This window comes from Numenius arquata, chromosome 8, assembly GCF_964106895.1.
Source record: "Numenius arquata chromosome 8, bNumArq3.hap1.1, whole genome shotgun sequence".
NCBI lineage: Eukaryota > Metazoa > Chordata > Aves > Charadriiformes > Scolopacidae > Numenius > Numenius arquata.
The window spans coordinates 10,661,377-10,685,446 of record NC_133583.1 but is presented as its reverse complement, the minus strand read 5'-3'; the positions used below and the strand labels follow the sequence as shown (position 1 = coordinate 10,685,446).

Genomic DNA, 24,070 nt, shown 5'->3' with positions numbered 1-24,070 from the left:
TGTATTTATTTTGAAGGAAGGAAAAAAGAAAAAAAAAAAAAAATCTATTGATTCTTAGAAAATAAAAACCCCTCCGCTGCGGGCACGTGCAGGGCGGCGGCGGGCCGCGCTTCCGGGCGGCGGGCGGAAGTTAGGAGAGAGCGTCGCCGTCGCGCGGCGGGGAGGGGGCGGACGCTCTGCCCTGCGCGGAGGGGAGCTCTATGGTCGTGGGAGCCGGGTGTCATGGCGGAGTGGGGCCGCGGGGCCGGCGGTGCCTGATCGCGCCGTGGGGCTGCGGCCCCTATGAAGCTGCGGGACGCCCCCTCCGCCTGCCCGTCCTTGTGGCGTTCCCTGCCCTGCCCGCCGGCCGAGCTGCGCCTGGACCTGGTGCTGTCGTCGGGACAGACGTTCCGGTGAGCCCGCCCCGGGGGTTGGGAACAGCGGCCCCCGCCATGGCCTTGGCCCGGTGGGGTCAGGGCCGGCCCCGACCTCCTGGTGTGCGGCAGGTGGTGGGAGAGCAGCCCTGGGGCCTGGACGGGCGTGCTGGGGGAGCGCGTCTGGACGCTGAGGCAGGAGCGGGACCGGCTGTGGTACACGGTGTACGGCGAGGAGGGGGCCGGGCGTCCCGCCCAGGCGTCGGAGCCGGAGGGTGCCGAGACGGATCAGATCCTGCGCGACTACTTCCAGCTAGACGTGGGGCTGCCGGCCCTGTACCGCGCCTGGGGGGCGGCCGACCCCCTCTTCCGCAAGGTGGCTGGTGACTTCCCAGGTGAGGTGGCGCCGTGGGGCCACAGGGAATGGCCACGGGCACCCACCCAGCATCTCCTCACTGTATCCCGCCAGCAGGTGTGCGGGTGCTGCGGCAGGACCCCGTCGAGTGCCTCCTCTCCTTCATCTGCACCTCTAACAACCACATCTCCCGCATCACCACCATGATCGAGCGCCTCTGCCAGGCCTTCGGCCGCCGCCTCTGCTGCCTTGACGCCCGGCCCATGCATGCCTTCCCTTCCCTCTCGGCGCTCACAGGTCCACCATTGCCCCGACGCTGCCACTGCCACCCTGCCATGGCCTCGCCTGTGCCCACCCACGTCCCACCACTGTCCCCCTGCAGGCGCTGACGCCGAGGCCCAGCTGCGGGCACTGGGCTTCGGGTACCGGGCCAAGTTTGTCAGTGGGAGCGCGCGGGCCATTGCCGAGGGGCTCGGTGCCGAGGGGCTGCACCGGCTACGCACCGTGCCCTACGCCGAGGCCAGGAGGGTGCTGTGCGCCCTGCCTGGCGTTGGCACCAAGGTGGGTACCGGGATGGCAGTGGAAGGGGAGCAGTGCCGGCAGCAGGAGCTGATGGTGCTGCCCGGTGGCAGGTGGCCGACTGCGTCTGCCTGATGGCCCTGGACAAGGCGGAGGCGGTGCCGGTGGACACCCACGTGTGGCGCATCGCACGGCAGCGCTATGGTGCAGCGCTGGGCGGCAGGAGCCTGACCCCCCGGGCCCACCAGGAGATCGGTGAGGGCAGGTCTGGGCTTTGATGTGGGACCCATGGGGACGATGACCCTGGTGCTGGCGCTCACCCTCTCTTCACAGGTGACTTCTTCCGTGGGCTGTGGGGTCCCCGTGCTGGATGGGCACAGGCGGTGAGTACCCCCTTCCCAGGCATGCTGGGGCTCAGCCCTCGCCTCCCACCTCAGCTATGCCCACCCTATTGCCTCTCCTCACTCCAGGTCCTCTTCTGCGCCGACCTCCGCAAGGGCCAGGAGCCGGCCAGCAGCCGGGACCGGGACAGGAGGAGCCAAGGCCAGGACAGCCGCAGGCACAGCCCTGCTTAGGGACACCCCAGGAGGGACAGAGACCCCCCACGGTCAGTGGTGGTGGGGGATCACTGCGCCAGCTCCCTGCCTGGAATGTGCAGGGATGTGGGCAGCTGCCTGTTCCCTGCCCACTGTGTGCTTGCGGCAAGCTGTGGCCCAGGGCAGTAAGGCTGGGGTGGGGGGGGCAGGGCTGTGTTTGGCCCCTCCCAGGGCAGAGCCGAGCCAAGCCGTGTTGGCCTCTTGCCTTTATTACAAGCAATAAAATAGAAACATCCATTTGGAAAATTCTCCTTGAACATGCTGGGGGTGTGGGGCAGGGCAGTGCTGGGGCAGGCGTGACGGGAAGGGAAGGGAAGGAGGGAGGGGGCCCGGGACGCAGCCCCGAGCCGGGGCGGGGGGAGGTCCTAGGGGCTTCCCTTGTCCCAGTGCAGAGCTCTGCTGCGAGCCTGCGGCGGGGGGCAGCCCCACACACCCGGGACTGGGGGACAGAGTGAGCAGGGCAGGGTGCCACCGTGCTGTCCCCCCCCGGCTCCAGCACTGCAGGCCCCCCCCACCCTACGCTGTGCCCACAAGAGGGCTGGACTCCCCCCGGCCTCCCAGGCTGCAGCTGTACAGGGCTGTGCTCAGTCTGGCAGGAGGCGCTGAGCTCTGCTGGCGGGCAGGCGCCCACAGTCTGACCCTGTGGGGAGGAGCGGGGTGAGAGCCTGGTGGCAGCCCCGGAGGGTGCAGGACGGGAACGGCGGGGGGAGATTGGGGCTCACCGTTGCTGGTGCCTCCCCCCAGCCGCTCGCTGGGGCTGGTAGGAGTCGTCTGCCCAGGGCCCTCCTGGCTGGTTCCCAGCTGCAGCTTCCGCATGTGTCTCACCACCGCCGTGGCGTTGAAGGCTTGCTGCCAACCCCACAGCATCCGTCACCCAGGACAGTGTGCCCAGGGTGGGGGCCCTCCGCACCCCCCAACACTCCCCGCATCCCCCCCAGCACCCCACGCTTACCTTCCACTTGCTCTTGGCAAAGTTCTTCTTGATCTGCTCGCTCACCGACTGGTGGATATTCTTGTCCAGGGCTGTGTCCCCAGCGATCCTGGGGTGGGAGGAAGATCAGTGTGGGGGGCTCCTCCTGTCCCACAGCTGCCATGGGGTGAGCCAGGGAAGGGGAGATGATGTCAGGAACCCTCTTACCAGGGATGCTGCAGGGCCTGCTCACAGGTGAAGCGCTTGCTGGGGTCCTTCTCCATCAGGTGCTGGATGAAGTCTTTGGCTGGGACAGGGCATGGAGCAGCCATAAGCACCTGCACCCGCCATCCCCCACCCTGGCCGCTATGCCACCGCGCTGGCATCCCAGCCCCCACCACCCCAGTGGGCCCGGCTCACCCGAGTCCGAGATGTCATCCCAGTAGGGCGAGTCGAACTCGTACTCGGCCCGCAGGATCTGCTCAAAGAGCTTGGCGTCGTTCTCGTCATAGAAAGGGGGGTAACCGCAGAGCCTGGGGCGGTGGCAGGGAGGTGGACGTTGGCTCTGGGTTGCCCCAGTGGGTTGAGACCCGCAGAGGGGAGGGGAGCGGGAGGGGGGATACGTACAGGATGTAGGCGATGACCCCGATGGACCAGCAATCCACCGCCTTGCTGTAGGGCTTCTGCGCCAGCACCTCAGGGGCTGGGGGGGACGGCAGGAGTGAGGGGGGACCCCAACCTCAGGTGGGGACCCCAACCCTGCAGCCAGGGTGGTAGCAGGTGCTCACCCACGTAGCCAGGGGTGCCACAGGCCGTGGACATGACGCTGCCACAGCCCTCGATCTTCGACAGCCCGAAGTCACTGATCATGATCTTGGAGTCCTCGTCCAGGCTGTAATAGAGCAGGTTCTCGGGCTGCGGGGAGGGGGGGAGGTCAGGGAGGGGTGATGCCGGGGTCCCGTCCCCACCACTCTGATGGGGGGGCTTTGTGTCCCTTTCTCCCCCCCCCCACCTCCCAGCTCACCTTGAGGTCACGGTGGACAATGCCCATGTCATGCAGGTACTTGACGGCGTCGAGGATCTGCCGGATCAGGGCGCTGGCATCCCGCTCAGTGTAGAAACCCTTCTCCACGATGCGGTCGAAGAGCTCACCCCCCGAGACCCTGCGTGGTCGGGCAGTGCCGGTCAGCACGGCCCCCCCAGGCCCCCCCGGGCCCCCTGACATCACTCACAGCTGCATGATGAGGTAGAGGTGGGTGCTGCTCTCGTAGATGTCATCCAAGGCCACGATGTTGGGGTGCTTGATCCTGCGGGGCGGGAGGAAAGGCATGGGGGGGGTGTGTGTGAGGGGGGCCCCCCGCTGCCCCCCCACCCCGGCCCCCACCAGACAGGGAGCAGCCGTGCTCAGCCCCGTGGGGCATCACGCGCCGACGGCTATTTTAAGCACTGCCGATAACATCCAGCAATGGGTGCTGGCAGTAGGGAACAGTGTTGGGGGCAGGGGGGGCACAGAGCGGGACCCCCACCCTCGCACCATGACAGCCCCTACTTGTGGAGGACGGCGATCTCATTCTCGATGCTGGTTTCCTTCCCCTCCAGTGCCTTCTTGGCGATGCACTTGATGGCCACCAGCTTCCGCGTCGCCTTCTCCTCCGCCAGGACCACCTCGGAGAAGGCCCCCCTGGGTGGGGGGCGGCAAGGGGTGAGCTGAGCAGGGGGTGCTGCCGGCCAGAGCCGCTGATGCTGTGCCACGATTGCCATGGCAACGGTCAGAAAATCCAGCTATTTATAGGAGAAAAGCGAGCGGGAACCGGAGCAGGAGCCGGACACAGGCCCTGCCAGGGATGGGGTGCCGGGCATCTCCTGGCACGGCTGCGCCGTCCCCTTATTAGGCAGGATAACACCGTGGTGCTGCCAGCAGCCGGGGCCGAGCCGTGCTGGGGATGGGCCCCCAGGTGGGTTTTGGCAGCCCCACGGCATCGGCGGTGCCCAGGTGTGGCAGGTGGCGGGCAGCGTGCTCGCGCCCCGCCGGGCCCTAAGCCTTGCCGTAATTAACCCGCTAATCCAGCCTAAGAGCCTTACGGCGCTTCGGGCAACACCGGGCACCCCTCTGCCAGCCGGGGGACCACCGGCGGGCACCCTCGGCACGACATGCGGCACAGCGGGGGTGGCTGTCGGCACCAGGGGGACCGGCCGGCACCGGAGGCGGGTGGCAGGCAGGGCAGGCAGCACCGCAACCCCCTGCCCGTACCCGGCAGCGTGGGCTATCGTTTGCCAGCCTGGCGGTGGCCCCCGCCTTGGGCCAATATTTGAGCTGGCGCGGTTCCATGGGGCGGGTTTGGCAAAGCCGGAGCAGATGCCGGATCCCACACCACCAGTGGGTTGTCACTGGGGTGTGTGTGTTCCCCCCCCCGGCTTGTGACTCACGTGCCCAGGACCTCTCTGAAGTCGTAGATGCGCCGAATGTCCTCCGTCCTCTTCTTCCAACTGGGCCCATCCTGCCCCAGCGGCATGGTGCCCCGTGGGGGCCACCCACTCCCACCTGTGACACGAGTGGGGGACAGGGTGTCAGTATGCTCTGAGGATTGGGGGGGGGGGGGGGGCGCGACGGAATGCTGTGGGGCAAGGGGACATTGGGACACGGGGTGCTCCGAGGGGACCTGGTCGATGGCTGTCATCACAGGGTGATGGGGACAAGCTCTGTGCCTTTGCTCCAGCCCCCTCCCACGCAGGAATCTCGGAGTGGCGTGCCTCACGGGGGGTCACACACTGGGCCCCTCCCGCTGCCCGCCCGCCACGCGACCGCGGTCGCGTGGCGGGCGGGCAGCGGGAGGGGCAGTGGCCACGCGTGGGTGCGTGGGAGGGGGTCCCCAGTTGCCACCGCCACACCGTGCGGGACACGCGTGGGAGCAGGGCTGGGAACCCCGGGTAGTGCCCACCCTGTACCGAGGCCGGTGTCGGGGTGTCGGGGGGGGGGATGTGATGGTGTGCGTGTTTTGGCGTGGGCATCCCGCCCCCGTCCCCGCCCTTACCGAGGACGCTGCGGCGGCCCCGGGCCCCGCGCGCGGAGCGGCGGCGACTCCTCCCGGCGCGGCGGCGGCGGCGGTGCCGCCGGACGGTCTTGACGTCACGGGGAGGGGCGGGGCCTTCTGCCCCCCCCCCCGTTCCCCCCCCCCCCCGCCGCCAGTGGGAGGGAGGGGCGAGGATGCGACACGCGTGAGCGTGGGGACACGCGTGTGTGTGCGCGTGTGTGACAAGTGGGTCCGTTGTGGGGAAGCGAGTGGGTCCCTTCGGTAGACATGACTGAGTGCCTTGGGGACAGGAGTAGGTCCCTTGGCTAGACACGAGTGGGTGCCTTGGCTAGACACCAGTGGGGCACCTCCACAGCAGGCTGCAGGGCAGCCCTGGCACCTTCCCCCCCGCCTTCCCCCCAGCCCAGGGACCTTCCCCCAGCTCCCCCCACCCACCCCATGCCCTGCCCTTCCACCTCCCACCCCGCCGCGTCCCCGAGGCCACCACCACGCCACCGCCTGTACCGGGCTGCCTTTATTGCCCGCGCACGGCAGCAGAAAACAGAGAGCCCGGGCGCCCCCCCGCCATGCCCTCCCTTCCCCACCCAGCCCCGTGGGCCAGGATTCCCCACACCCCCCACCCCCGGGTCGTAGGGAGGGGACGGGGGACCGTGGGAGCCGCACCGCAGCAGCCACCACATCCGCCCCTGCCCCGTGGTGGCCTGGCTGATGTCACCCTCCCAAAATAACAGGGGGAGCAAGGGGGGGGGCACAGGAGCGGAAGCCGCTGGCCGCAGGGGTGGGGGGACGTTCCTGGGAGGGACCTCAGCTCCTATCCTGGGTCGGTGACAGCCCCATGCAGGGAGGGGGACAGCAGCTGGGACTGTCACCCGGGTGGGGAAGCCGAGCAGACCCCAGGCGTTGGGGGGGGCTGCGCCCCCTCCGTCCCTCACAGGCAGGGCACAGGCATGCCACCACCCTGCAGGTGACAGGGCCACGGCCACCGTCACTGGCTGCCCAGGTCCATGACAGAGGGGGGGTCCTCCGCCCCTGCTACCCATCCAGCAGCTTGAGGATGCTCTCCCGTTCCTTCAGGGTCTTCCAGGCCTGGTCCTTCTCCTTCTTGGTGGGCGTCCGCTTCTTCTGCCGGGCGGCCATGATCTTGCGGAAGGCATCCATCACCTCGTTGTCGGCCATGCGGACGCGCTGCCGCAGCTCCTGCCGGTGCAGCTCCTCCTTGGCCAGCCTGAGGGGGACACACAGATGGGATTGTCAGTCCCCAGCGGGCAGCCCACCCTGCCCGCGCCCGTCCCTGCCCGTGCTCACCGCAGCAGCTCGTGCTTCTTGGCACGGTTGTGCGCACTGAGGGCCTTCAGCTCCGCCTGCCTCTTGCGCAGCTCGGCCAGCACCTCGTCCTCCGAGTCCTCAGCCGGCCGATCCTCTGACTCCAGCAGGCCCTGGGCCACCAGCTCCTCCTTGATCCGCCCCTCCAGCGACTTGGTGTGGGGGACGCTGCCGGAACAGAGAGCGGCTGCTGCCCACCACACGCCCTTTGCTCCCTGCGGTTTGCCAGGGCAGGGAAGCCACCAGCGTCTTTGGTGTCCCCACAGGCAGCGCCGAGCTCCAGGGCCACCTCAGCCACTCACCTGAACGGTTTGTTCTGGCTGCGGGGAGACGTGCCAGCACCATCGGCTCCCGAGTCCTTGCCGGCAATCTCGGGGATGGGGGAGTCCTCGACGGGGGAGATGATGTTCTCCTAGGAACAGGAGCACAAGGGAAGGGTCACTGTGCCAGGCTGTGGCAGAGCTGCCCCATGGGGCCAGGTCATGGCATGGCCCCACGGAGCCCCCTCACCTCCACGAGGGCCTGCAGGAGACGCTGCGTCAGGGGCCCGAAGGGACAGCCATCCTCCGGCTGCTCGTGCTGGGCCTCCGACTTCTTCAGCAGGGCATCGACATCTGGGAGGAAATGGGAAGGGGAAAAAAGCAACCGCAAACAAGCAGAGGTGAGCAGCAGGGCAGGGCAACCGCTAGCCCAGGGGCACGGGGCCAGGGCCCAGCTCCACTGGGTGTGGGTGCTCGCAGCCCCTCCGGGCCCTTCACACCAGGCAGGCGGGTGGGGACGGAGGCACCTTTGGTGTCCAACTCAGTCAGTGGCCCCAGGACGCCTTTCTTCTTGTCAGCAGCAGCTGCCGCCCGGGCTCCATCCTTCTGCTCCTCCAGCAGGTCCTCCTGGGCCCAGCGCTGCGAGTAATGCTTCCCCAGAGGCGGGATCTGCAGGAACAGGACTCAGCACAGCTCCCGGAGCCTCCCGCCTCGCCTCCTGCCTCCCACCTGGCACCATGACCACCCTCCCCAGGAGGGAACACTCACTGTGAGGTGTGGAACGGGACAGAGCAGTGGCCGAGGGCTGGGAGGGACTGGGGAGAGAGGGTAGGGGATGGGGCAAGGGGGCTCCAGGTGGGCTCAGGATTTTTTCACCTTGTAATGCTCAGCCTCATCCTCCGGCGGCTTGAGCAGCTCCTCCAGGACTCTGACCTCCTCGTTGGTGAGATCAGCACAGTACGGCTCCACCGATGCCCAGAACCTGCGAGGACAGATGAATTGTGAGGGAGAGCTGCAGGGGAGCCCACGGGAGCTGATACACTCCTCCCATCCCGCTGGAGCACCTCCTCCCTCAGGCTGGAGGCAGCCCTGGCACCGGGTGCTGCAAGGAAGGAGACCAATAATCCCAATGCCCCCCCAACACCCACGCACCTGTTTGGAGCATCGTTTTTGGGAATGCGGGGCACATCAATGGGATCATCCTGGAACTCGTATTCCTGGATCTTGGGCTGCAGGTTCTTGGACTTGGGCCGTCCGGGGCCAGGCCCGGTCCCGTGGCCCCCTTTGCCCTCCAGCTTCTGCTTCTTGGGCTTCCCGTGTTTGACAGAGGTGCCCACATCGTGGTCCTTGCTCAGCTTCAGGAACCGCCGGTCACCCTTCTTGTCCTGCCAGTCCGTCAGGATCTGGAAGAGAGCGATGCCTCGTTGGGTCCCGTGCCTGGCGCTGGGCAGGGACGGACCAGTGGCAGCCCCTTGGTAGGAAGGAGTGGGACACGGAGCGGCCCTACAGCTGTGGTCCTGGCACCTGGGTCTCAGCCTCCAGGACGCGGAGACGGCGGCTGGCGGAGGAGAGCAGCGTCTCCAGCTCCAGCTGCAGCGTGTCCAGCTCCTCGATGCCGATGCCATCGTCCTCCGAGCGGGCCAGCACGGCCGTGTACCGGGGGCACACCTTCACGTGGTCCACCGACTTGAAGTCGTGGAACTGCAGCGGGCAGTCCTTCAGCTCACTCATGGTGGCAGGGATCGGGCACCGGGGGGCACCGAGGGGGCGGGCTAGGGGAGAACCGAGGACGGGACACGGGGGGACCGGGAGACTATGGCAAAACCGGGGACAGGGGAAGCTGAGAGGAAAGGGAGCGGAGCAGGGGGCTACGGGGAGCCGGGGGGCACCGGGGCGCTGAGGGGAACCGGGGGGGTATCACCGGGGCGCTGAGAGGAACCGGAGTGTGATCACGGGAACAAGGCAGGGGGCTGCACCGGGGCGCTGAGGAGGCGGCGGGAGGCCCAGCGGGGCGCCGGGGGGGGGCAGCGGGTACCGCGGGCGGGCGGCGCCGCGGGGCCGGGCCGGGCTTAGGCCGCTCGCCCCTTCCGGCCCTCGGCGGCGGCGGGCGCCCCGCCCCTCGTTTTCCCATTGGCCCAGCCGCGCCCAGCGCTCGCCGCTCATTGGTCCGGCCCGCCCTCCATCTCTCTTCCCTAATATGGAAGCGCTGACAGGAGTGTACCAAGCACGGCGGGGCGGGGGGGGGGCCGGGGCGGAATCCCTCCGCCACCGCGAGTCGCCGCCACCACCGCTCCCCAGTGCCTGCCAGCCTGTCACGTCCCCTCTCTGTGCCCCGACGAGGCCACTCCGCCGCCATTCGGGCCCTGGAAGCGGGGCGGGGGCCTCCCGCCGTCCCCCTCCCGCCGCAGTGGGAGGTCCCGCGCATCCCGGAAGAGGGGACCGGCCACTTCCGCCTGCCGGGACCGGACCGCCGCCGCCACCATGGTAGGGCGGGGGGCGCCGGGCCGGGAATGAAGGGGTCGGGGTAGTGGCGGGCAGGGATGAAGGGATGGGGGCCGGCGGGGTGAGAGGGGCCGGGGGCCGGCGGGCGGGAGGCTGGGGGCAGGCGGCGGGGCCCGGGTTCGGGGCGCTGACACCGCCGTGTCCCCGCAGACCGCAACGCTGCGCCCGTACCTGAACGCGGTGCGCGCCACGCTGCAGGCCGCGCTGTGCCTGGAGAACTTCTCCTCGCAGGTGGTGGAGCGGCACAACAAGCCCGAGGTGGAAGTCAGGTACGGGGACGGGAGGGGAAGGACGGGAGGGGAAGGGCGGAGGGGGACGGATGACGACGACGGGACACCGGTGGAGCCCTGCTCCTTGCCGCGGTGCTGCCAGTACCTGCCGGTTGGCTGGGCAGCCCCGGTGCAGCCGGGCAGGCCTCTGCACCCGCCAGCTGCAGCCCCTTAGTCACAGGGCTGGTGCCGGCAGGGAGCTGGGGAGCTGTAGGGAAGAGGGGGATCTCGCTTGGGATCTACCTTAGGGGTACGCGGCTGCAGGAGGCAGAAAACATCCTGTCGCAGCATGGATCAAAACCTCCACATCTCTGCGATCCCTGTGGCTCCCCACTTGTGCACTCCCCGTCCCCGTTTCTGACCGGTAAACGCTTCTTTCTGACTCAGCCCTGCCCTTCCTCTGCTCACAGGAGCAGCAAGGAGCTGCTGTTGCAGCCAGTGATCATCAGCAGGAATGAGAAGGAGAAGGTCCTCATCGAGGGCTCCATTAACTCCGTGCGCGTCAGCATCGCAGTGAAGCAGGTGAAGTGGGGGGTGTGGGCCATGGGCCGGCAGCTCACGCCTGGCGCGGGGGAAGCCTCACTTCCCTTTTCTGTCCCTAGGCTGACGAGATTGAGAAGATCTTGTGCCACAAATTCATGCGCTTCATGATGATGAGGGCTGAGAACTTCTTCATCCTGCGCAGGAAGCCCGTGGAGGTGAGGTAGCGGGTAGGCAACTCCCAGCTCTGCTCCTGTCACTGGAGGGGGCTCCAGTGCAGAACTGGGATGCGAGGTCACATGGTGGGTGATCTGGGTGCTCATCCACAGGGTGCTTCTGTCTTGCCCAGGGCTATGACATCAGCTTCTTGATCACAAACTTCCACACGGAGCAGATGTACAAGCATAAACTGGTGGACTTTGTCATTCACTTCATGGAGGAGATTGATAAGGAGATCAGCGAGATGAAGCTCTCCGTCAATGCCAGGGCCCGCATTGTGGCAGAGGAGTTCCTCAAGAATGTGAGGCTCTGAACCAGGAGGAGATGGGTCCCTTATTTCAGGAGTGGGGTGGGGGGCTCAAAGCCAGCGTGACCCTTGTGCCCGGAGCCCTTCCTCCTTATCTGTGGGGATGGTGGTGACGTGCTGCCCAAGGAACCTCTTGGGGATTGAGGGGAGGATGCCCAGGGGTGCTTGTGCCCCCTTTGCTGGTGAAGTGCCAGCTTTCAGACCCCCAGAGCACGCTTGAGGGTGGGCAGCAGCCATGGGGGCCGTGGCCCTTTCGGTGGTTGCTGTGATGGGACGCGCAGTCCCTGGGAGAAGCTGAGCCTGGATCTCCGTGAGCGGCGACCGCGCTCGGCCTCCCTCTAGGGTGACAGGGAAGGCGGTGGGGGCCGGAGGAGGGCCCGTGGGCAGGGACTGATGGTTGTGTGTCTTCTCCTCTCGCCTTCCAGTTTTAGGCTGTGGTGCAGGACCCCGTGGCTCCCCAGTGCTTGTGCCCGCCGGGCACCGTGCCTGCGCCTGCTCCCGCTGCCCCCGCGGACCCTGGCCGGGCCGGGCGGCCGTGCCGGGAGCAGCCCCCGCTTGCGGCAGAGCGGCCCCGGTCGCTGCCACTGTCTCGTCTCGTTTTTTTTTTAAACGGTCTCGTTTGCTGTATCCGCCGCCTCCGTGTCCTATCTCCCTCCCACCGGCACCGGGCGGGGGAGGGCATGCAGCACCGGGATGGGGGGAAGAACGGGTGGGGGGAGGGGCCTGGTGGCACCGGGGGAGGCGGGGCATGGCGGGTCGCCATGGCAACGGCAAACAGCGGGGGCGGCTCTGACGGTGCGGGCAGGAAAGGGAGGGGTATGGGGAGCGTCTGTGGTGGGGAAGGAAGGGTTTGAAGGGAGGCTGGAGGGTACCGGGGGGGGGGGGGTTGGCGGGGGTGTGTCTCTGGGTGTGGGGCACGAAAGGGTTTGGGGGGGGATGTGGGCACAGGGGGGTCACATGCATGGCACTGGGGGCCTGGTGTTTGCCCCCCACCCCACTTTGGGGCTGTGGAACCAGTGTGGTGTCTGGGCCCAGGGACCCTGTTATCACAGGGGTGCTGGGGCTGGGGGGCTGCATCCTGCACTAGACACCCACCTCAGCTCCCAGTGGGGCGAGGGGACAGGGGACACGCTTGGCCCCTGCGTGAGGCAGAGTCACCTGCAGCTCCCCTTGTCCTCAGGCCACTGTGGGATGGTGCCGCAGGGAGACCGGCACCATGGGGACACAGCCCCCTGGCCAGGAACTGCACTCCTCAGGGGGGACCACTGCTGGAGCAGAAGACATCCCAGCTGTCCCCCAGCCTGCTAGGCTGGGGACGATGGCACAGCAGGGCGTCCCGGGGGGTGCAGAGTGCAGCCAGGACACCCGCATGGGGCTCAGGGGGCCGGTGGATGCTGTGGTGGCGACCCTCGGCTCGGTCGGGCAGAGGCAGGCAGGTAGGTGCCTTCTCTCCCTCCCTGCCCGCCCCGCAGGACTGGGGACGTGGGGCCAGTGGGCTCAGCCAGGGCTGGCCTCACAGGGCAAGCACCAGCCACCACCAGCCACCGTGGCCGCCGCCACCGCTCACTCGACCCTGAGCAGCTCCAGAGGGCCAGGCTGCACGTGGAGAAGGCCATCAAGGTGAGGGGCCTGAACCCCGCCATGGCATGTACCTGCATTTATGGTTTGGGGGGGGAAGACCTGAGCTGGAGGGACTGAGGTGGGGGCAGGCTGAGCTCTCGGGTCCCTCCCCAGGAGAAGAAGATCTTCACCGTTCAGGGCCCCTACCCCATCATCCGCAGCCTGCTGCGGGCCCGGGGCTGGGTGGAGAGGAAGTTTGGTGGCGCAGGCAAGGCGGGCAGCCGGCCAGAGCAGCATCATGGCAGCCAGGAGAAGCAGCTGCAGGAGAAGGAAGGTGATGGTGACGTTGCTGAGCAGGGGGAGGCAGTGCTGGACCCACAGTCGGGGTTGGAATGCTGTGGGGCACAGCTGTCCCAGGGGATGTCAGAGCCCCTGCACTCCCCATCGCCACCCGAGGAGGAGGAGAAGGAGGAAGAAGAGCAATGGGATAAGGATCCTGAAGCCATCCACAACCTCATGGTTAGCTGGGGGAGCGCTAGGGCTGGGCTCTGCCACAGCCCCCAGCACCCTTCCCTCGGGACCCTCAGGCACAGGGCACAGCCTGGGGCAAGGGTGGGATGGGGGGGTCCATGCCTCACCCCAGCCCCCTTCCTCCCCCAGTCCCGCCTGGTGCGGAACCAGGTGCCATATTTCATCTGGACCAACCGCTGTAGTGCTGTCGACTGCCGGCTGCTGCAGCAGGACCAGGTGGTGAACCACTACACCCGGGTGGGCGCCTTCACCACCAAGGTGGGTTCCTGGAACCCCCCGGGTGGTGGTGGTGGGACACAAGGGTAGGGGAGGTCCAGCAGGGGATGTCACCCTTCTCTAAACAGGAGGGGCTGTGCCAAAACCTGCGAAACCTGCCCTGGTTTGACCAAGCTGACCCCGACACCTTCTTCCCCCGATGCTACCGGCTGAGGGCTGTGGATGAGCGGCAAGCCTTCATCGGTGAGCTGGGGTCAACGCAACCCGACCCCCACTCCAGGGATGTTGTCCCCCTGTTCCCCCCCACAGTGCTCCCAGTACCCGCCATGTCCTGCTTGGCACTGAGCAGGGATGATGTCCCCCCTCGCAGAAGATTTCCGCCTGACAGCAGCTCGCAGCCTGCTCAAAGTGGCCGTGGAGAGGGCTGGGGATGGGACGGTGGAGACAGAGCAGCCCCTGAAATCCAACGAGGGGCCAGGTGAGTGTGTGGAGGTTGGCCTGGGAGGTAGGGGGAGTTTGGGGAGGGGGACACATAGCGGGGCTGAGCTTCTGCTCAGCACTGTGGCTTGGGACCGTCTACTCCCTCCCACCCATCCCTGTGCACCCAATGCCACCCATCCCACGGGCAGGCTCTGTGCCATGGCACCAAGGGTGGCACAGCAGGTCCACAGGAGCCATGTCCCTCACCCCATGCCATCCACAGCAGGGTTGGGGCCCCCTTTGCCCCCCCATCTGGTGGAGGAGGCCCTGCAGGTCTGCAGGCAGCACCTGGGCAGCCTGGGGCACCAGGACATCGACAGGGACCCTCCCGCCCCCCAAGCGATGGGCACTGACTGGGACCGCTTCCTGCAGGACTACTACCGTGTGGTGCAGTGAGTGCTGAGTGGGATGGGGGGGACACCACGGTGGGGCTGGTACTGAGTCCCCTTTGTCCCCCCCACAGCGAGGGGGCCGGGCTGGCAATGAGCGGGCCACAGCGGGAGCAGTGCCAGGCTCTGCTGCGGCACCTGGCTGGGTGGCTGCCCCAGCTCGGCATGGAGGGCTACCACAATGTCTGGATCCTCAAACCCGGTGCCAAATCCCGTGGCAGGGGTAAGGCTGGGGGAAGCCAGGGAGGAAACAGGCTCTCTGCCGTGGAGGGGGTCCCCCCATCACCGTGTCGTCGTTCCCCCCCCCCCCCGCCTCCCCCAGGCATCGTCTGCGTGGCGCGGCTGGAGGAGGTGCTGCGGTTGGCAGGGGTCTGCACAGCACCCTCGGCACGGGTGGGTGAGTGGGTGGTGCAGAAGTACGTGGAGCGGCCGCTGCTCATCTTCGGCACCAAATTTGACATCCGGCAATGGTTCCTGGTGACGGACTGGAACCCGCTGACCGTCTGGTTTTACCAAGAGAGCTACCTGCGCTTCTGCTCCCGGCCCTTCTCCCTCTGCCACCTGGGCCCGTGAGTGCCCCCCACCCCGGCACCCCACACCGCAGCACCCCGGCACCCCCCTGACCCAGCCCTGCTCTTCCCACCCCAGTGCCCGGCACCTCTGCAATGTCTCCATCCAAAAGCGGTACAGGCTGGTGCGGGGCCGGCACCCCCGGCTGCCCCCCGACCAGACCTGGTCCTGCCGGCAGCTCCAGGCGTACCTGGCCCAGGTGGGGCGGGCGGGCGCCTGGCAGCAGGTGATGGTGCCCGGCATGAAGGCGGCAGTGGTGAGCGCCCTGCGCAGCGCCCAGGACCTGGTGGAGCACCGCAAGAGCAGCTTTGAGCTCTATGGGGCCGACTTCATCTTTGGGGAGGATTGCCAGCCCTGGCTGCTGGAGATCAACGCCAGCCCCACCATGGCCCCCTCCTCAGCGGTGACCCGCCGGCTGTGTGCCAGCGTCCAGCAGGATACGCTGCGTGTAGTGATTGACCGCAGGGACAACCCCGCCTGCCCCACTGGTGCCTTTGAGCTCATCTACAAAGAGGTGGGCTGGGGGACTGTGGGGCAGGCACCCCCCCTTGGGCACCCTGAGCCTCCAGTCCCCACCATCTCACCCTGCAGGCGGCTGTGCCCGTGCCCCATTACGTGGGGCTGAAGCTGATGGTGCAAGGCTGCTCCCTGAAGAAACCCAAGCTGGCACGGTACCAATTACGGGGCAAGCCCCCCACCACTGCACCCCGTGCCCCCCAGCCCCTTGTGACCCCCAGCATCTCCAGCAAAGCCACCAAGGTCCCCCAACCAGGAGCAGCACGGGGGGAATCGGCTCCTCTGGGGCGATGGAGCCGCTGCTGCCCCCCCAGCATCACCTGCTGTGCCAGGAGCCGGGGCCTGCCCCCCATCAGATGCCCGCATGGACATCCTCCAGCAGCTCTGCCCCGGCTGAATGTCCGTCCCCTGCCCAGGGTACCCATCCCACCACCCCAGGGAGCCCCTGGCAGCCCCTTGGGTCCCGTTGGCCAGACCCTCCCTTCCGTTCCTGCCGGGGTGCTGCAGCCCCCTGGGTTGGCACCTGGTGCTTGGCCTCCCTGCCCAGGGCAGCCAAGCTCTGCTGTGAGGAGAAGGCGCATGGTGGATTCCAAGGGGAAGCAGAAGAGCTGACACTGAAGGACACCTAGGAGGGGACAGTATCCTGCCTGTCCCAGCTGAGGCAACCGGGTGGCATCCAGCTCCCCTCTACCCCAGTTGGAGCCCATTGCCAGATGGGGGTCCCTCACCCCGCAGGGGCTGCAAAACATGTCTGTGACAGGGACACTGTCTCTGTCCCTCTGTGTGCAGGGGGTGAGTGGGCACAGCCTGGGCTGGGACAGGATGGGCAGGAAAAGACACCCTGTGTCATGCCTTCCAGACAAGCCATGGCAGCGGTGACACCAGCCGCCAACTGTCACCAGCTTTGCTCAGGATGGGGGAAGCTGCTGCCCCCAGCAGCACTGTGGGCACGGGGCAGTGGGGGACGCATCCAGTGTGTGCCAAGAAAAGAAATGGGTACTGAGCCACCCCGGTGGGGATTTAATGGGGTGGCAGAGGGGGAGCGGGTTGGGGTGGGGGATGTTAGGGCTCCTGGTGCTCGGGCAGTCCCAGACGGCGCAGGGTGCGCAGGAAAGGGGGTGGCGGGGGGGCACAGAGCGGGCCCTGGGGCAGCACCAGCTGCTGGAGGTGGAGATGGAGTGGGAGGCGTTGGAGCTGCTGCGGGGAGAGTCCCAGCCGGGACAGCAGCTCCTCATCCAGCACCTGCAATGCAGTGGGGGGAGCTCAGCAGGGTCCCTGGGGGCTGTGCTAAGCACCCCCACACACACACACACAAGGACCCACCCCAGCCACGTACCTGTGTGCGTGTGGGGGCGGCCTCGGGGGGCAGGAGGAAGGGCACCCCCAGCACCTTGCCCACGCGGGATGAGTGCTGGTGGTCGCCCAAGGCCGGGCACAGCAGCAGTGTCAGGTGCACCTGGAGCTGCTCCGGGAAGGCTGGGGAGGCATGGGGGGGGCGGTGGGACAGTGCCGGTGGGAAGGGAGGGGTATGTGGTGGGGGGGGCTACTCACCTGTCCTGGGCTGGAGCTGGAGGAGGGCGCAGCCCCCTGCAGCGCCCAGCACCCGGTACCGGGTCAGGGTGCTCTTCACCTCCTTCCTGGCCAGGCTGCGGCGCCCCGGGGCCGGCACCGGCACCACCTGCAGCGGCACAGCCCTCAGCACCCCCCCCAGGGCACCCCCACCGCGCCCCCAGCCTCCCCCAGGCACCCTCTTACCACGGTGGTGTCACCCTGCTGCTGCCAGCACAGCCCGGTGCGGATCTCGCCCTCTGCCTCTGCCGGGACCCCCACGGTGACGGTGCTGCAGGGAGAGGGGGTGAGGAGGGGATGGGACACCCCCCGCCCCACCCCGTGCCAGCACGGTGGGGCACCAGGGACTCACCGATATGTGGCGGGGTACTGTCCCCTCCGGCGGGCATCGGTGAAGAACTGCTGGATCTGCTCAGTGGTGCGGTGGCAGCCGGACAGGAGGACGATTCCCGAACACTCCCTGTGGGACGTGGGCTCTGAGCCCCATGGCGGGAGGTGGCACCCCCTGATCCCCCCCCCCACCCCCTCGGGACCCCCCCAATGGTACCTGGAGGGAGCCTTCACCACGTGGAGCTCAGTGGGGAGCCCCAGGCGCCGTTGCAGCGCCGGCAGCAGTGACACCAGGCTCAGCTCCCCGGGGCGCCCTGGGGAGAGGGGGGGTCAGCACCCACCGGGATCCCCACCCCCCATCCCCCCCACAGCTGGACCGTTCACCCCAGCCAGACCCCCCCATCCCACACTCACCCAGGACGGGCAGGCCTGGGGGCTTGCTCAGTGCCAGCAGGGCTCCTGCGAGGAGACACCTGGTCAGGATGTGGCCCCCCCTGCCCCCCCCCCAGTTTGTGTGTGTCCCCCCCCCAGTACCCCCTTTTTCTTCCTGCCGGTACCTTCCCGGTGCACCACGGAGGCCTCCAGCAGCCCCAGAGTCTCCTCGGGACCCAGCGGCCGCCCCCACCTGCGGGGGAGTAGAATGGGTGGGGGGCACGAGTGGGATCCAGTCCCCCGGGACACCTTCCCCCCTGCAGCCCACCCTGCGTGTCCCCGCAGCCCCACGCGCGTCCCCAAATCTAAACCCCCCGCCCACCGCCCTGCACCCCCACCCACTCCGCACCCACATGTGCATCCCCGCACCTTTGCAACCCCACGCGTGTCCCCGCTCCCACGCGCCCCCCATAACCTCTTTGCACCCACGCGTGTGCACCCCCGTGTGTCCCCACGACTCCCTGCACACCCACGGGCCATCACCCCATGGACAAGCCCCTGCGCGCCTCCGCGCCCCCCACGAACACGCAACCCCTCCCCTCCCACTCCCCACGCGCGCGCCCCCGCTGACCCCACGGCGCGCGCCCCCTTCCCCGCGCGCGCTAGGACCCGCGCGGCGGTGCTCCCGCCCGCCATGGCGGCACCGCGCATGCGCGGAGGGCGGTGCCGGGGTGGCGGGGGAGAGCACTCCGCCGTGGCCATAGAGTTGAGCCTCCGGGGCGCACAGAGCGGCTGCCCAGGCGTTTAGAGCCGGCGGCCGCGGCCATAGATAAGCGGAAGTGAGGGCAGAGCGTCCCGCTGGCAGGTGGGGTGCGGCGGCAGCGGGTCCTGTGGGGAGGGGTCCCCGGGGGTGTCAGCTGCGGGGGTGCCCGGGGGGGTCGTGCGGGGCTAGGACAGTCACGGGAAGGGGGTCCCGAGGTCGTCTCATCTGCGGGAGGGAGGTCCGGGGGGCTGGAGCCTGCGGCTGCGGGCGGGGAGCGGGGCTGCCCGGGGCGGGGGGGCCGCTCCCGCCTCACGGCGCGCCTTCCCAGGATAGCACCATGGCCTCCCGCGGGGGCCCCCGCGCCGCCGGCACCGACGGCAGCGATTTCCAGCACCGGGAGCGCGTGGCCTCGCACTACCAGATGAGGTGGGTGTCCCGCCGCTGCGGGGGCACGGCGGCCTCCCCCGGGGCTCCGGGGGCCGAGGGGACGGAGGGGTGTCCCCCTGGCCAGGCCCTGACGGCCCCGCGCTCTCTCCCCAGCGTGTCCCTCAAGTCGGAGATCAAGAAGCTGATCTACACGCACGTGGGCATCTGGCTGCTGCTGATGGCCCAGATGTGCGTGGGGCACCTCAAGCTGCTGCCCCACGACCAGGTGGCCATGCCGTACCAATGGGAGTATCCCTACCTGCTCAGCATCCTGCCCTCCCTCCTGGGCCTCCTCTCCTTCCCCCGCAACAACATCAGCTACCTGGTCCTTTCCATGATCAGCACCGGTCTCTTCTCAGTGGCTCCGCTCATCTATGGGGCCATGGAGATGTTCCCCATGGCACAGCAGCTCTACCGGCATGGCAAAGCTTACCGCTTCATCTTTGGCTTCTCGGCCGTCTCCATCATGTACCTGGTGGTGGTGGTGGCCGCCCAGGTGCACGGCTGGCAGCTCTACTACAGCAAGAAGCTGCTCGACTCCTGGTTCACCAGCACGCAGGAGAAGAAGAAGAAATGAGCGGGGATGGGTGGGCTCCACGAGGGCTGGAGCTCTGCAGCCGGGCTCCGCTGGGGCGATGCTGGTCCAGCGCCGGTGGGTGGGTGTCCACGGGGACCAATGTGGGTGTCTGAGCCACGCCACGGCTCTCAGGCGGGGATGGGGGTGACAGCCCCCGGGGCTGGGGCATCTCCCGTGCCGTGGAGGGTCCCCGTCGCCCACCCTCCACCCGCCCTGCCCCTATCCCCCCCTTCCCCCTCCATTTTCCTCTGCGTGTCGCTCTATGGAAATAAATCACCTTCCACGGTCCCACGCGTGTCTGCGCCGCAGGAAGCACCGCCCGGCCACGGGGCGGGAGGGTGGCGGGGCCGCACGTGCCGGCGGAGGAATGCGGTGGGGCCGGCCCGGGGCGGGGCGGGGAGCAGCGGCGGCGGCGGCTCAGCCATGGGGCGCCCGGTGCTGCTCGCCGCTGCCGCCACGCTGCTGCTTCTGCTGCTGCCCGGGACCGGGACCGCTGTTACCCACCTCCGGGTCTCCGCCAACTTCGTGAGCATCGGGGAGGGGGGCGGCGGGGGCTCGGGAAGTGGGGGGGGGGGTTCGGTCGGCGCTGCGCTCACCCGCGCTCTCTTTGCTTGCAGGAGTGCCGAGCCACCGGTGAGTAGCGGCGGGGCCGGGATCGGGGCAGGGCTGCGAGCCCCAGGCTCCCCCTGTCCGGGGCTCCCGGGTCCTGCAGGGGGCGGCGGGATGGCGAGACTCCCCCAGCCCTCGGCTACCGGCTCCTACAGGGCGAGGGGGGCTCCGGGGCGCGGGGCTCTCCCCTGCCTGGGGATCCCGGTTCCCGGGCTTCCCTCCTTCTGAAGACTCCCGGTCCGTGGCGCTCCCGGTGTGCAGACTTTCCCCCTGCCCCGAGATCCCCCAAAGACTCCCGGGCCTCCCGGTGTACCCAGCTTTCCCCCTGCTCAGGGCTCCTGGTGCGCGGCTCTCCCAGTGCGCCGAGCTCCCCCCTGCCCGAAACTACCCCTGTCCGGGGCTCCTCCGCGCCCGTGGCTCCCGGTGGGCCGAGCTCCCCCGTGCCCGTGGCTCCCGGTGCACAGAGCTCCCTCCGCCTGGAATTCCCAGTCCCCGGGTCCCTCCGTTCCTGGCGCTTCCCCCCTTTCGAGGACTCCCGGTCCCCGGGGCTCCCGGTGCCGGCGGTCGGCGGGACCCACGGCGCACGGCCGCCCTTCTCTGCTTTCCGCCCCCGCCAGCCGACAGCACGCTGAGCCGTCCCCGCTGCCGCCGCCCGGCCCGGCCCGGGCCCCCCCCGCTGAAGCCGCCCGCCCTGGCGCTGAGCCGGGCCCGCCTGTGCCTGCCCTCGCAGCCCTGCCAGCCCTGCCTGCGGGTGCGCCTGGCCCTCCCCGCCGCAGGTACGAGCAGGGGTGTGTGTGTGTGTGAAGGTGTGTGTGTGGGGTGTCTCGTCCTCCCACCCGTGTCAGTGCCCCACGCTGGTTTCTCGCAGGGCTCGGCGGTGTCCGTGGGCTGCAGCTCAACTTCCTGGAGCTGGGCTCCAACCGTGCCGGCTGGCTGCAGGTGTGGCGGAGGCACCGGGCGCCGGGCAGCTCGCCGGTGAGTCCGGGGCGCACTGTGGGGCTGGACACTGGGGTGACACATCCCACTCATCCCCCCCCCTGCCCCGCTCCCCACAGTGGCAGGTGCAGTTCGACTGCTTCCCGGCGGAGAGCGGGAGGCAGGTCCTGGTCTCCCTCCGCACCATCCCTGACCGAGGCTTGGCCATCAGCCGGAGCTACCAGCTTGCTGCCGAGCTGCCCGGTGAGGCTGGGGGGGATCCTGGGGGGGGTGTCCCGAGGGGAACCCTGGCGCTGGCTGACTCCCCGCCTGCTCTGTAGGACCCGTCTTCACCCATACCTGGATCCCTGAGGAGCGGGCCATCGAGGTGCAGGTGCCCGAGGGCCCTGCCCTGATGGTGCGGCTGTGCCACCAGCTGGCCCTGGAGTGTGAGGAGCTGCCCCGGCCCTTCCACCAGCAGGTAACAACTCCAGCCCCCCTGACCGCTCCCATAGCAGGCTGGGGGCCATGCTCCCTGCCAGCTGACGCTGCCTCCATGCCCACAGGTGCTGGTGCCGGGGGGCCACAGCATCTCGCTGTCGTACGAGTTCCTGGTGCCCTGCCTGTGCATCGAGGTGTGTCACTGTCCCCTGCAACTGCCAGGCTACTCTCCCTGCCTGTGTCTGTCTGTGCGGGGAGGGCAGGCGGGGGGGGGTGTGGGGACACGTCCTGCCCTGACCACCCTGTTCTGCTCCCCCAGGCCTCCTACCCTGACCACGACAGCCCACGCAGCAAGCACTGCCCCTTCCGTGACCAGCCAGCTGTCTGTGAGTGGCCACAGGGAGGGGAGCCGGGTCCTAGGGGTCCCCCCAGCCATGCCCTCACCCCACTGACGCGCCGCCCCACAGATGGCCCTGAGCTGTGGTCCTCGGTGCACTTCCATGACTACAGCACCAGCAGCAAGGACCAGATGGCAATGGTGCTGAGTGCCAGCTGCCCCCTGCACCCCCAGGCCACCCTGTGCTGGAGGGAGGCAGCAGATGAGACTGCGCCCTGTCACGATGTCCCCAACTCCACAGCCAGTGAGGAGGAACAGGTGAGCAGTCTTGGCTTTGGGGTGCTGTGGGGCACCAGCCCGGAGGGATGCAGGGCTGTGCCCCTGGCTGGGGCACCCACTGGACCCCAGGGTCCCCCGAGGGTGGTGGGTGGGTGCTTGGGTGCCCGTGGGCTGTGTGAGTTGGGGACTGTGACATGCTCTCTGCCCATACCAGGCATACACACTGGACAAGGTGGATGTGCACCCCCAGCTCTGCTTTCGGGTAAGCCCCCGTGGGCAGATGGGCACTGCCTGGGAAGGGGCTGGGGGCAGTGGTGAGTGATGGTGGCTCACCCAGCCCCTCCGTTCACCCCTACTCCCCCCAGTTCTCCTATGGGAACAGCAGCCACGTGGAGTGTCCCCACCGGCAAGGTGAGCCCCATGGGTGGGGGGAACCCCTGGGCTGAGGACAGCACTCTCCTGGGGTCCCTCGCACACCTCATCCCCTCGGGCATCCTGCAAGCCACCCCTCTCTCTCCGGTGGCCACAGAGACCGCCTGGAACGTCTCGGTGAGCGCCAGGGGGCTGCAGCTGCACCTGCGCCTCACCTCCAGCATCGCCGCAGCCTTCACCGCAGCCCTTTGCCAGCACCGGGGTGGGCAGTGTGAGCCCGAGGCCCCCCTCTACACCGTCACACTGGTGAGCAGTGCAGGGCTGGGGGGGGGACATGGAGCAGGGACTGAGCCACGCTGACCCTGCCCTTGTGCTTTGCAGCCAGAGGGCTCTGCTCCGGGGGAGCTGGCGCTGCTGCTGCCAGTGCAGGTCCTGGGCAGCTGCGTGCTGGTAAGGTGACCCCTGTGCTGGCAACCACACTAGGGGGGGGACACCCCAACCTGGTCCCCCCTCACCCAGCCCCTTTTCCAGGTGTGGCGCTCAGACGTGCGCTTTGCTCGGAAGCAGCTGCTCTGTCCTGACAGTGAGTGGGTGTCCTGGGGGACTGTGGGGGGTGGCAGGAGTGGGCAGACACCCCCCTCACCACCCCTCTCCCAGTCTCCCACAGGCACTTTGGGCTGCTCGGACTGGCACTGGTGCTAGGACTGGTGGTGACCGTGTTGCTCCTCAACTGCCGTGGAGGCTGGAGGCCAACTGCTGGTGAGGGGCACCTTGGGGGGCTGTGGGACAGAGGGGCAGTGGCTGCGGTGGCCATGAGGCTGGGGTGCTGGGGGGTGACAACTCCCAGGGCTGCAGAGGGTCCCAGGGTGGTGGTGCAGGACGGTAGGTGCTTGGATGCCAGGGTGTCCCCGGGGAATGCCGGGGTGTCCCTGGGGGATGCCAGGATGTCCCCAGGGCATGACAGGGAGGCTCGGGGCAGGGCTGTCACCACTGTATCCTCCATCCCACAGGTGCCCCAGGTGGGCGCCCGGTGCTGCTGCTGTACTCGCCGGACTCAGAGGAGCACCTGGGGCTGGTGTGTGCCCTGGCTGAGCGGCTGCGTGCAGGGCTGGGCTGTGACGTGCGCCTGGACCTGTGGGAAGCAGGGTGCGTGGGTCAGACAGGCGCCCTGCCCTGGCTCTATGCCCAGCGGGGCCGTGTGGGCCGCCAGCGCGGCACCGTCCTCCTCCTCTGGAGCCGGGGCAGCACCCAGCTTTTCCGCCGATGGCGGGTTGGGGCAGCCAGCAGTGTCCCTGGGGATGCCCACGACATCTTTGGGGCAGCCATGGCCTGCCTGCACGGGGAGCTGGGGGCGGCGGACCGCGGCGGTGGCTGGGTGCTGGCCTACTTCAGCCGGCTCTGCAGCCCCCGCGATGTCCCCCGGCCCCTCCGTCCCCTGCCCACCTACCGCCTGCCCCGGCAGCTGCCCGGGCTGCTGGGTGCCCTGCGGGGCAGCCCCCCAGCCCCCCGCCGCTGCCGCCAGGGCAGGGCAGAGGGGCTCCTGCACCGGCTGCTGCAGGCAGGGGCCGGGGAGGGCAGCCCCCCACCGCGGGACCCCGGAGCAGCTGCTGGAACCTGAGCACCCACACCGGGGCTGAGCTGGGCATTGCTGGGGGCAGCCCCCGGTGAGGGCAGGGGGCCCCGTCATGGAGGT

General features: G+C 68.7%; 8 protein-coding genes across 9 annotated transcripts; 5 read left to right on the top strand and 3 right to left on the bottom strand.

Moving 5' to 3' along the window:
* The first annotated feature begins 200 nt into the window (after nt 1–200).
* OGG1 (8-oxoguanine DNA glycosylase) lies at nt 201–2,065 on the top strand. 2 transcript variants are annotated; one of them, XM_074152828.1, is made up of 7 exons: nt 201–392; nt 486–748; nt 826–1,005; nt 1,091–1,269; nt 1,341–1,482; nt 1,561–1,610; nt 1,698–2,065. In XM_074152828.1, exons 1-7 carry the CDS (start codon nt 283–285, stop codon nt 1,800–1,802), a joined length of 1,029 nt encoding a protein of 342 aa, XP_074008929.1. In that variant the 5' UTR covers nt 201–282; the 3' UTR covers nt 1,803–2,065. The 2 variants fall into 2 exon arrangements, with proteins under 2 accessions (XP_074008929.1, XP_074008930.1); XM_074152829.1 differs by lacking the exons at nt 1,091–1,269; nt 1,341–1,482 and having other exon boundaries at nt 1,698–2,059.
* On the bottom strand, nt 2,019–5,850 carry CAMK1 (calcium/calmodulin dependent protein kinase I). The gene is made up of 12 exons (XM_074152826.1): nt 5,766–5,850; nt 5,161–5,275; nt 4,283–4,414; nt 3,966–4,040; nt 3,758–3,896; nt 3,522–3,648; nt 3,361–3,436; nt 3,154–3,266; nt 2,962–3,040; nt 2,776–2,863; nt 2,546–2,672; nt 2,019–2,463 (listed from the first exon to the last, which is right to left on the bottom strand). Exons 2-12 carry the CDS (start codon nt 5,244–5,246, stop codon nt 2,408–2,410), a joined length of 1,098 nt encoding a protein of 365 aa, XP_074008927.1. The 5' UTR covers nt 5,247–5,275; nt 5,766–5,850; the 3' UTR covers nt 2,019–2,407.
* A 411-nt stretch (nt 5,851–6,261) lies between these two features.
* Nucleotides 6,262–9,079, bottom strand: TADA3 (transcriptional adaptor 3). The gene is made up of 8 exons (XM_074152825.1): nt 8,873–9,079; nt 8,501–8,751; nt 8,225–8,330; nt 7,876–8,017; nt 7,599–7,702; nt 7,391–7,500; nt 7,071–7,256; nt 6,262–6,990 (listed from the first exon to the last, which is right to left on the bottom strand). Exons 1-8 carry the CDS (start codon nt 9,077–9,079, stop codon nt 6,798–6,800), a joined length of 1,299 nt encoding a protein of 432 aa, XP_074008926.1. The 3' UTR covers nt 6,262–6,797.
* Nucleotides 9,080–9,785: 706 nt separating this feature from the next.
* Nucleotides 9,786–11,751, top strand: ARPC4 (actin related protein 2/3 complex subunit 4). The gene is made up of 6 exons (XM_074152830.1): nt 9,786–9,832; nt 10,001–10,119; nt 10,530–10,641; nt 10,722–10,817; nt 10,949–11,119; nt 11,551–11,751. Exons 1-6 carry the CDS (start codon nt 9,830–9,832, stop codon nt 11,554–11,556), a joined length of 507 nt encoding a protein of 168 aa, XP_074008931.1. The 5' UTR covers nt 9,786–9,829; the 3' UTR covers nt 11,557–11,751.
* Nucleotides 11,752–12,341: 590 nt separating this feature from the next.
* On the top strand, nt 12,342–16,144 carry TTLL3 (tubulin tyrosine ligase like 3). Its single transcript, XM_074152818.1, is given in 11 exon segments — nt 12,342–12,561; nt 12,645–12,745; nt 12,860–13,204; nt 13,346–13,474; nt 13,561–13,675; nt 13,803–13,910; nt 14,136–14,304; nt 14,376–14,870; nt 14,950–15,395; nt 15,398–15,995; nt 15,997–16,144. Coding segments are annotated over 11 exon segments (2,874 nt in total).
* Nucleotides 16,145–16,385: 241 nt separating this feature from the next.
* RPUSD3 (RNA pseudouridine synthase D3) lies at nt 16,386–18,367 on the bottom strand. Its single transcript, XM_074151870.1, has 9 exons — nt 18,290–18,367; nt 17,844–17,911; nt 17,701–17,745; nt 17,504–17,600; nt 17,309–17,416; nt 17,143–17,227; nt 16,939–17,065; nt 16,724–16,863; nt 16,386–16,629 (listed from the first exon to the last, which is right to left on the bottom strand). Exons 1-9 carry the CDS (start codon nt 18,352–18,354, stop codon nt 16,450–16,452), a joined length of 915 nt encoding a protein of 304 aa, XP_074007971.1. The 5' UTR covers nt 18,355–18,367; the 3' UTR covers nt 16,386–16,449.
* A 388-nt stretch (nt 18,368–18,755) lies between these two features.
* On the top strand, nt 18,756–19,712 carry JAGN1 (jagunal homolog 1). The gene is made up of 2 exons (XM_074151869.1): nt 18,756–18,847; nt 18,962–19,712. Exons 1-2 carry the CDS (start codon nt 18,759–18,761, stop codon nt 19,422–19,424), a joined length of 552 nt encoding a protein of 183 aa, XP_074007970.1. The 5' UTR covers nt 18,756–18,758; the 3' UTR covers nt 19,425–19,712.
* A 135-nt stretch (nt 19,713–19,847) lies between these two features.
* Nucleotides 19,848–23,995, top strand: IL17RE (interleukin 17 receptor E). Its single transcript, XM_074152569.1, has 16 exons — nt 19,848–19,949; nt 20,042–20,057; nt 20,651–20,809; nt 20,902–21,008; nt 21,089–21,212; nt 21,290–21,429; nt 21,515–21,583; nt 21,709–21,775; nt 21,857–22,044; nt 22,220–22,267; nt 22,371–22,416; nt 22,535–22,683; nt 22,759–22,827; nt 22,909–22,960; nt 23,035–23,136; nt 23,388–23,995. The coding sequence occupies exons 1-16, from the start codon at nt 19,848–19,850 to the stop codon at nt 23,993–23,995; spliced, it is 2,046 nt and encodes a 681-aa protein (XP_074008670.1).
* Nucleotides 23,996–24,070: the final 75 nt, after the last annotated feature.

Excerpts from the sequence above, each read along its gene's own strand:
- CAMK1 (XM_074152826.1), bottom strand. The coding sequence starts at position 5,246 with ATGCCGCTGGGGCAGGATGGGCCCAGTTGGAAGAAGAGGACGGAGGAC. Across the intron at positions 3,267-3,360 it reads GGGGTCATCGCCTACATCCT|GCTCTGCGGTTACCCCCCTT; the intron begins GTACGTATCCCC and ends CCACCGCCCCAG. Across the intron at positions 2,673-2,775 it reads TTGCCAAGAGCAAGTGGAAG|CAAGCCTTCAACGCCACGGC; the intron begins GTAAGCGTGGGG and ends TGGGGTTGGCAG.
- ARPC4 (XM_074152830.1), top strand. Across the intron at positions 10,120-10,529 it reads AAGCCCGAGGTGGAAGTCAG|GAGCAGCAAGGAGCTGCTGT; the intron begins GTACGGGGACGG and ends CTCTGCTCACAG. Across the intron at positions 10,818-10,948 it reads TGCGCAGGAAGCCCGTGGAG|GGCTATGACATCAGCTTCTT; the intron begins GTGAGGTAGCGG and ends TGTCTTGCCCAG.
- IL17RE (XM_074152569.1), top strand. The coding sequence starts at position 19,848 with ATGGGGCGCCCGGTGCTGCTCGCCGCTGCCGCCACGCTGCTGCTTCTG. Across the intron at positions 20,810-20,901 it reads CCTGGCCCTCCCCGCCGCAG|GGCTCGGCGGTGTCCGTGGG; the intron begins GTACGAGCAGGG and ends GGTTTCTCGCAG. Across the intron at positions 22,417-22,534 it reads GGAGTGTCCCCACCGGCAAG|AGACCGCCTGGAACGTCTCG; the intron begins GTGAGCCCCATG and ends CGGTGGCCACAG.
- TADA3 (XM_074152825.1), bottom strand. The coding sequence starts at position 9,079 with ATGAGTGAGCTGAAGGACTGCCCGCTGCAGTTCCACGACTTCAAGTCG. Across the intron at positions 8,752-8,872 it reads TCCTGGAGGCTGAGACCCAG|ATCCTGACGGACTGGCAGGA; the intron begins GTGCCAGGACCA and ends GCTCTCTTCCAG. Across the intron at positions 7,257-7,390 it reads AGCCAGAACAAACCGTTCAG|CGTCCCCCACACCAAGTCGC; the intron begins GTGAGTGGCTGA and ends CTGTTCCGGCAG.
- JAGN1 (XM_074151869.1), top strand. The coding sequence starts at position 18,759 with ATGGCCTCCCGCGGGGGCCCCCGCGCCGCCGGCACCGACGGCAGCGAT. Across the intron at positions 18,848-18,961 it reads GCCTCGCACTACCAGATGAG|CGTGTCCCTCAAGTCGGAGA; the intron begins GTGGGTGTCCCG and ends CTCTCTCCCCAG.
- RPUSD3 (XM_074151870.1), bottom strand. The coding sequence starts at position 18,354 with ATGGCGGGCGGGAGCACCGCCGCGCGGGTCCTAGCGCGCGCGGGGAAG. Across the intron at positions 17,912-18,289 it reads AAGGGGGCGCGCGCCGTGGG|GTGGGGGCGGCCGCTGGGTC; the intron begins GTCAGCGGGGGC and ends ACTCCCCCGCAG. Across the intron at positions 17,066-17,142 it reads AGCAGGGTGACACCACCGTG|GTGGTGCCGGTGCCGGCCCC; the intron begins GTAAGAGGGTGC and ends GTGCCGCTGCAG.
- OGG1 (XM_074152828.1), top strand. The coding sequence starts at position 283 with ATGAAGCTGCGGGACGCCCCCTCCGCCTGCCCGTCCTTGTGGCGTTCC. Across the intron at positions 1,270-1,340 it reads TGCCTGGCGTTGGCACCAAG|GTGGCCGACTGCGTCTGCCT; the intron begins GTGGGTACCGGG and ends GCCCGGTGGCAG. Across the intron at positions 1,611-1,697 it reads GTGCTGGATGGGCACAGGCG|GTCCTCTTCTGCGCCGACCT; the intron begins GTGAGTACCCCC and ends TCCTCACTCCAG.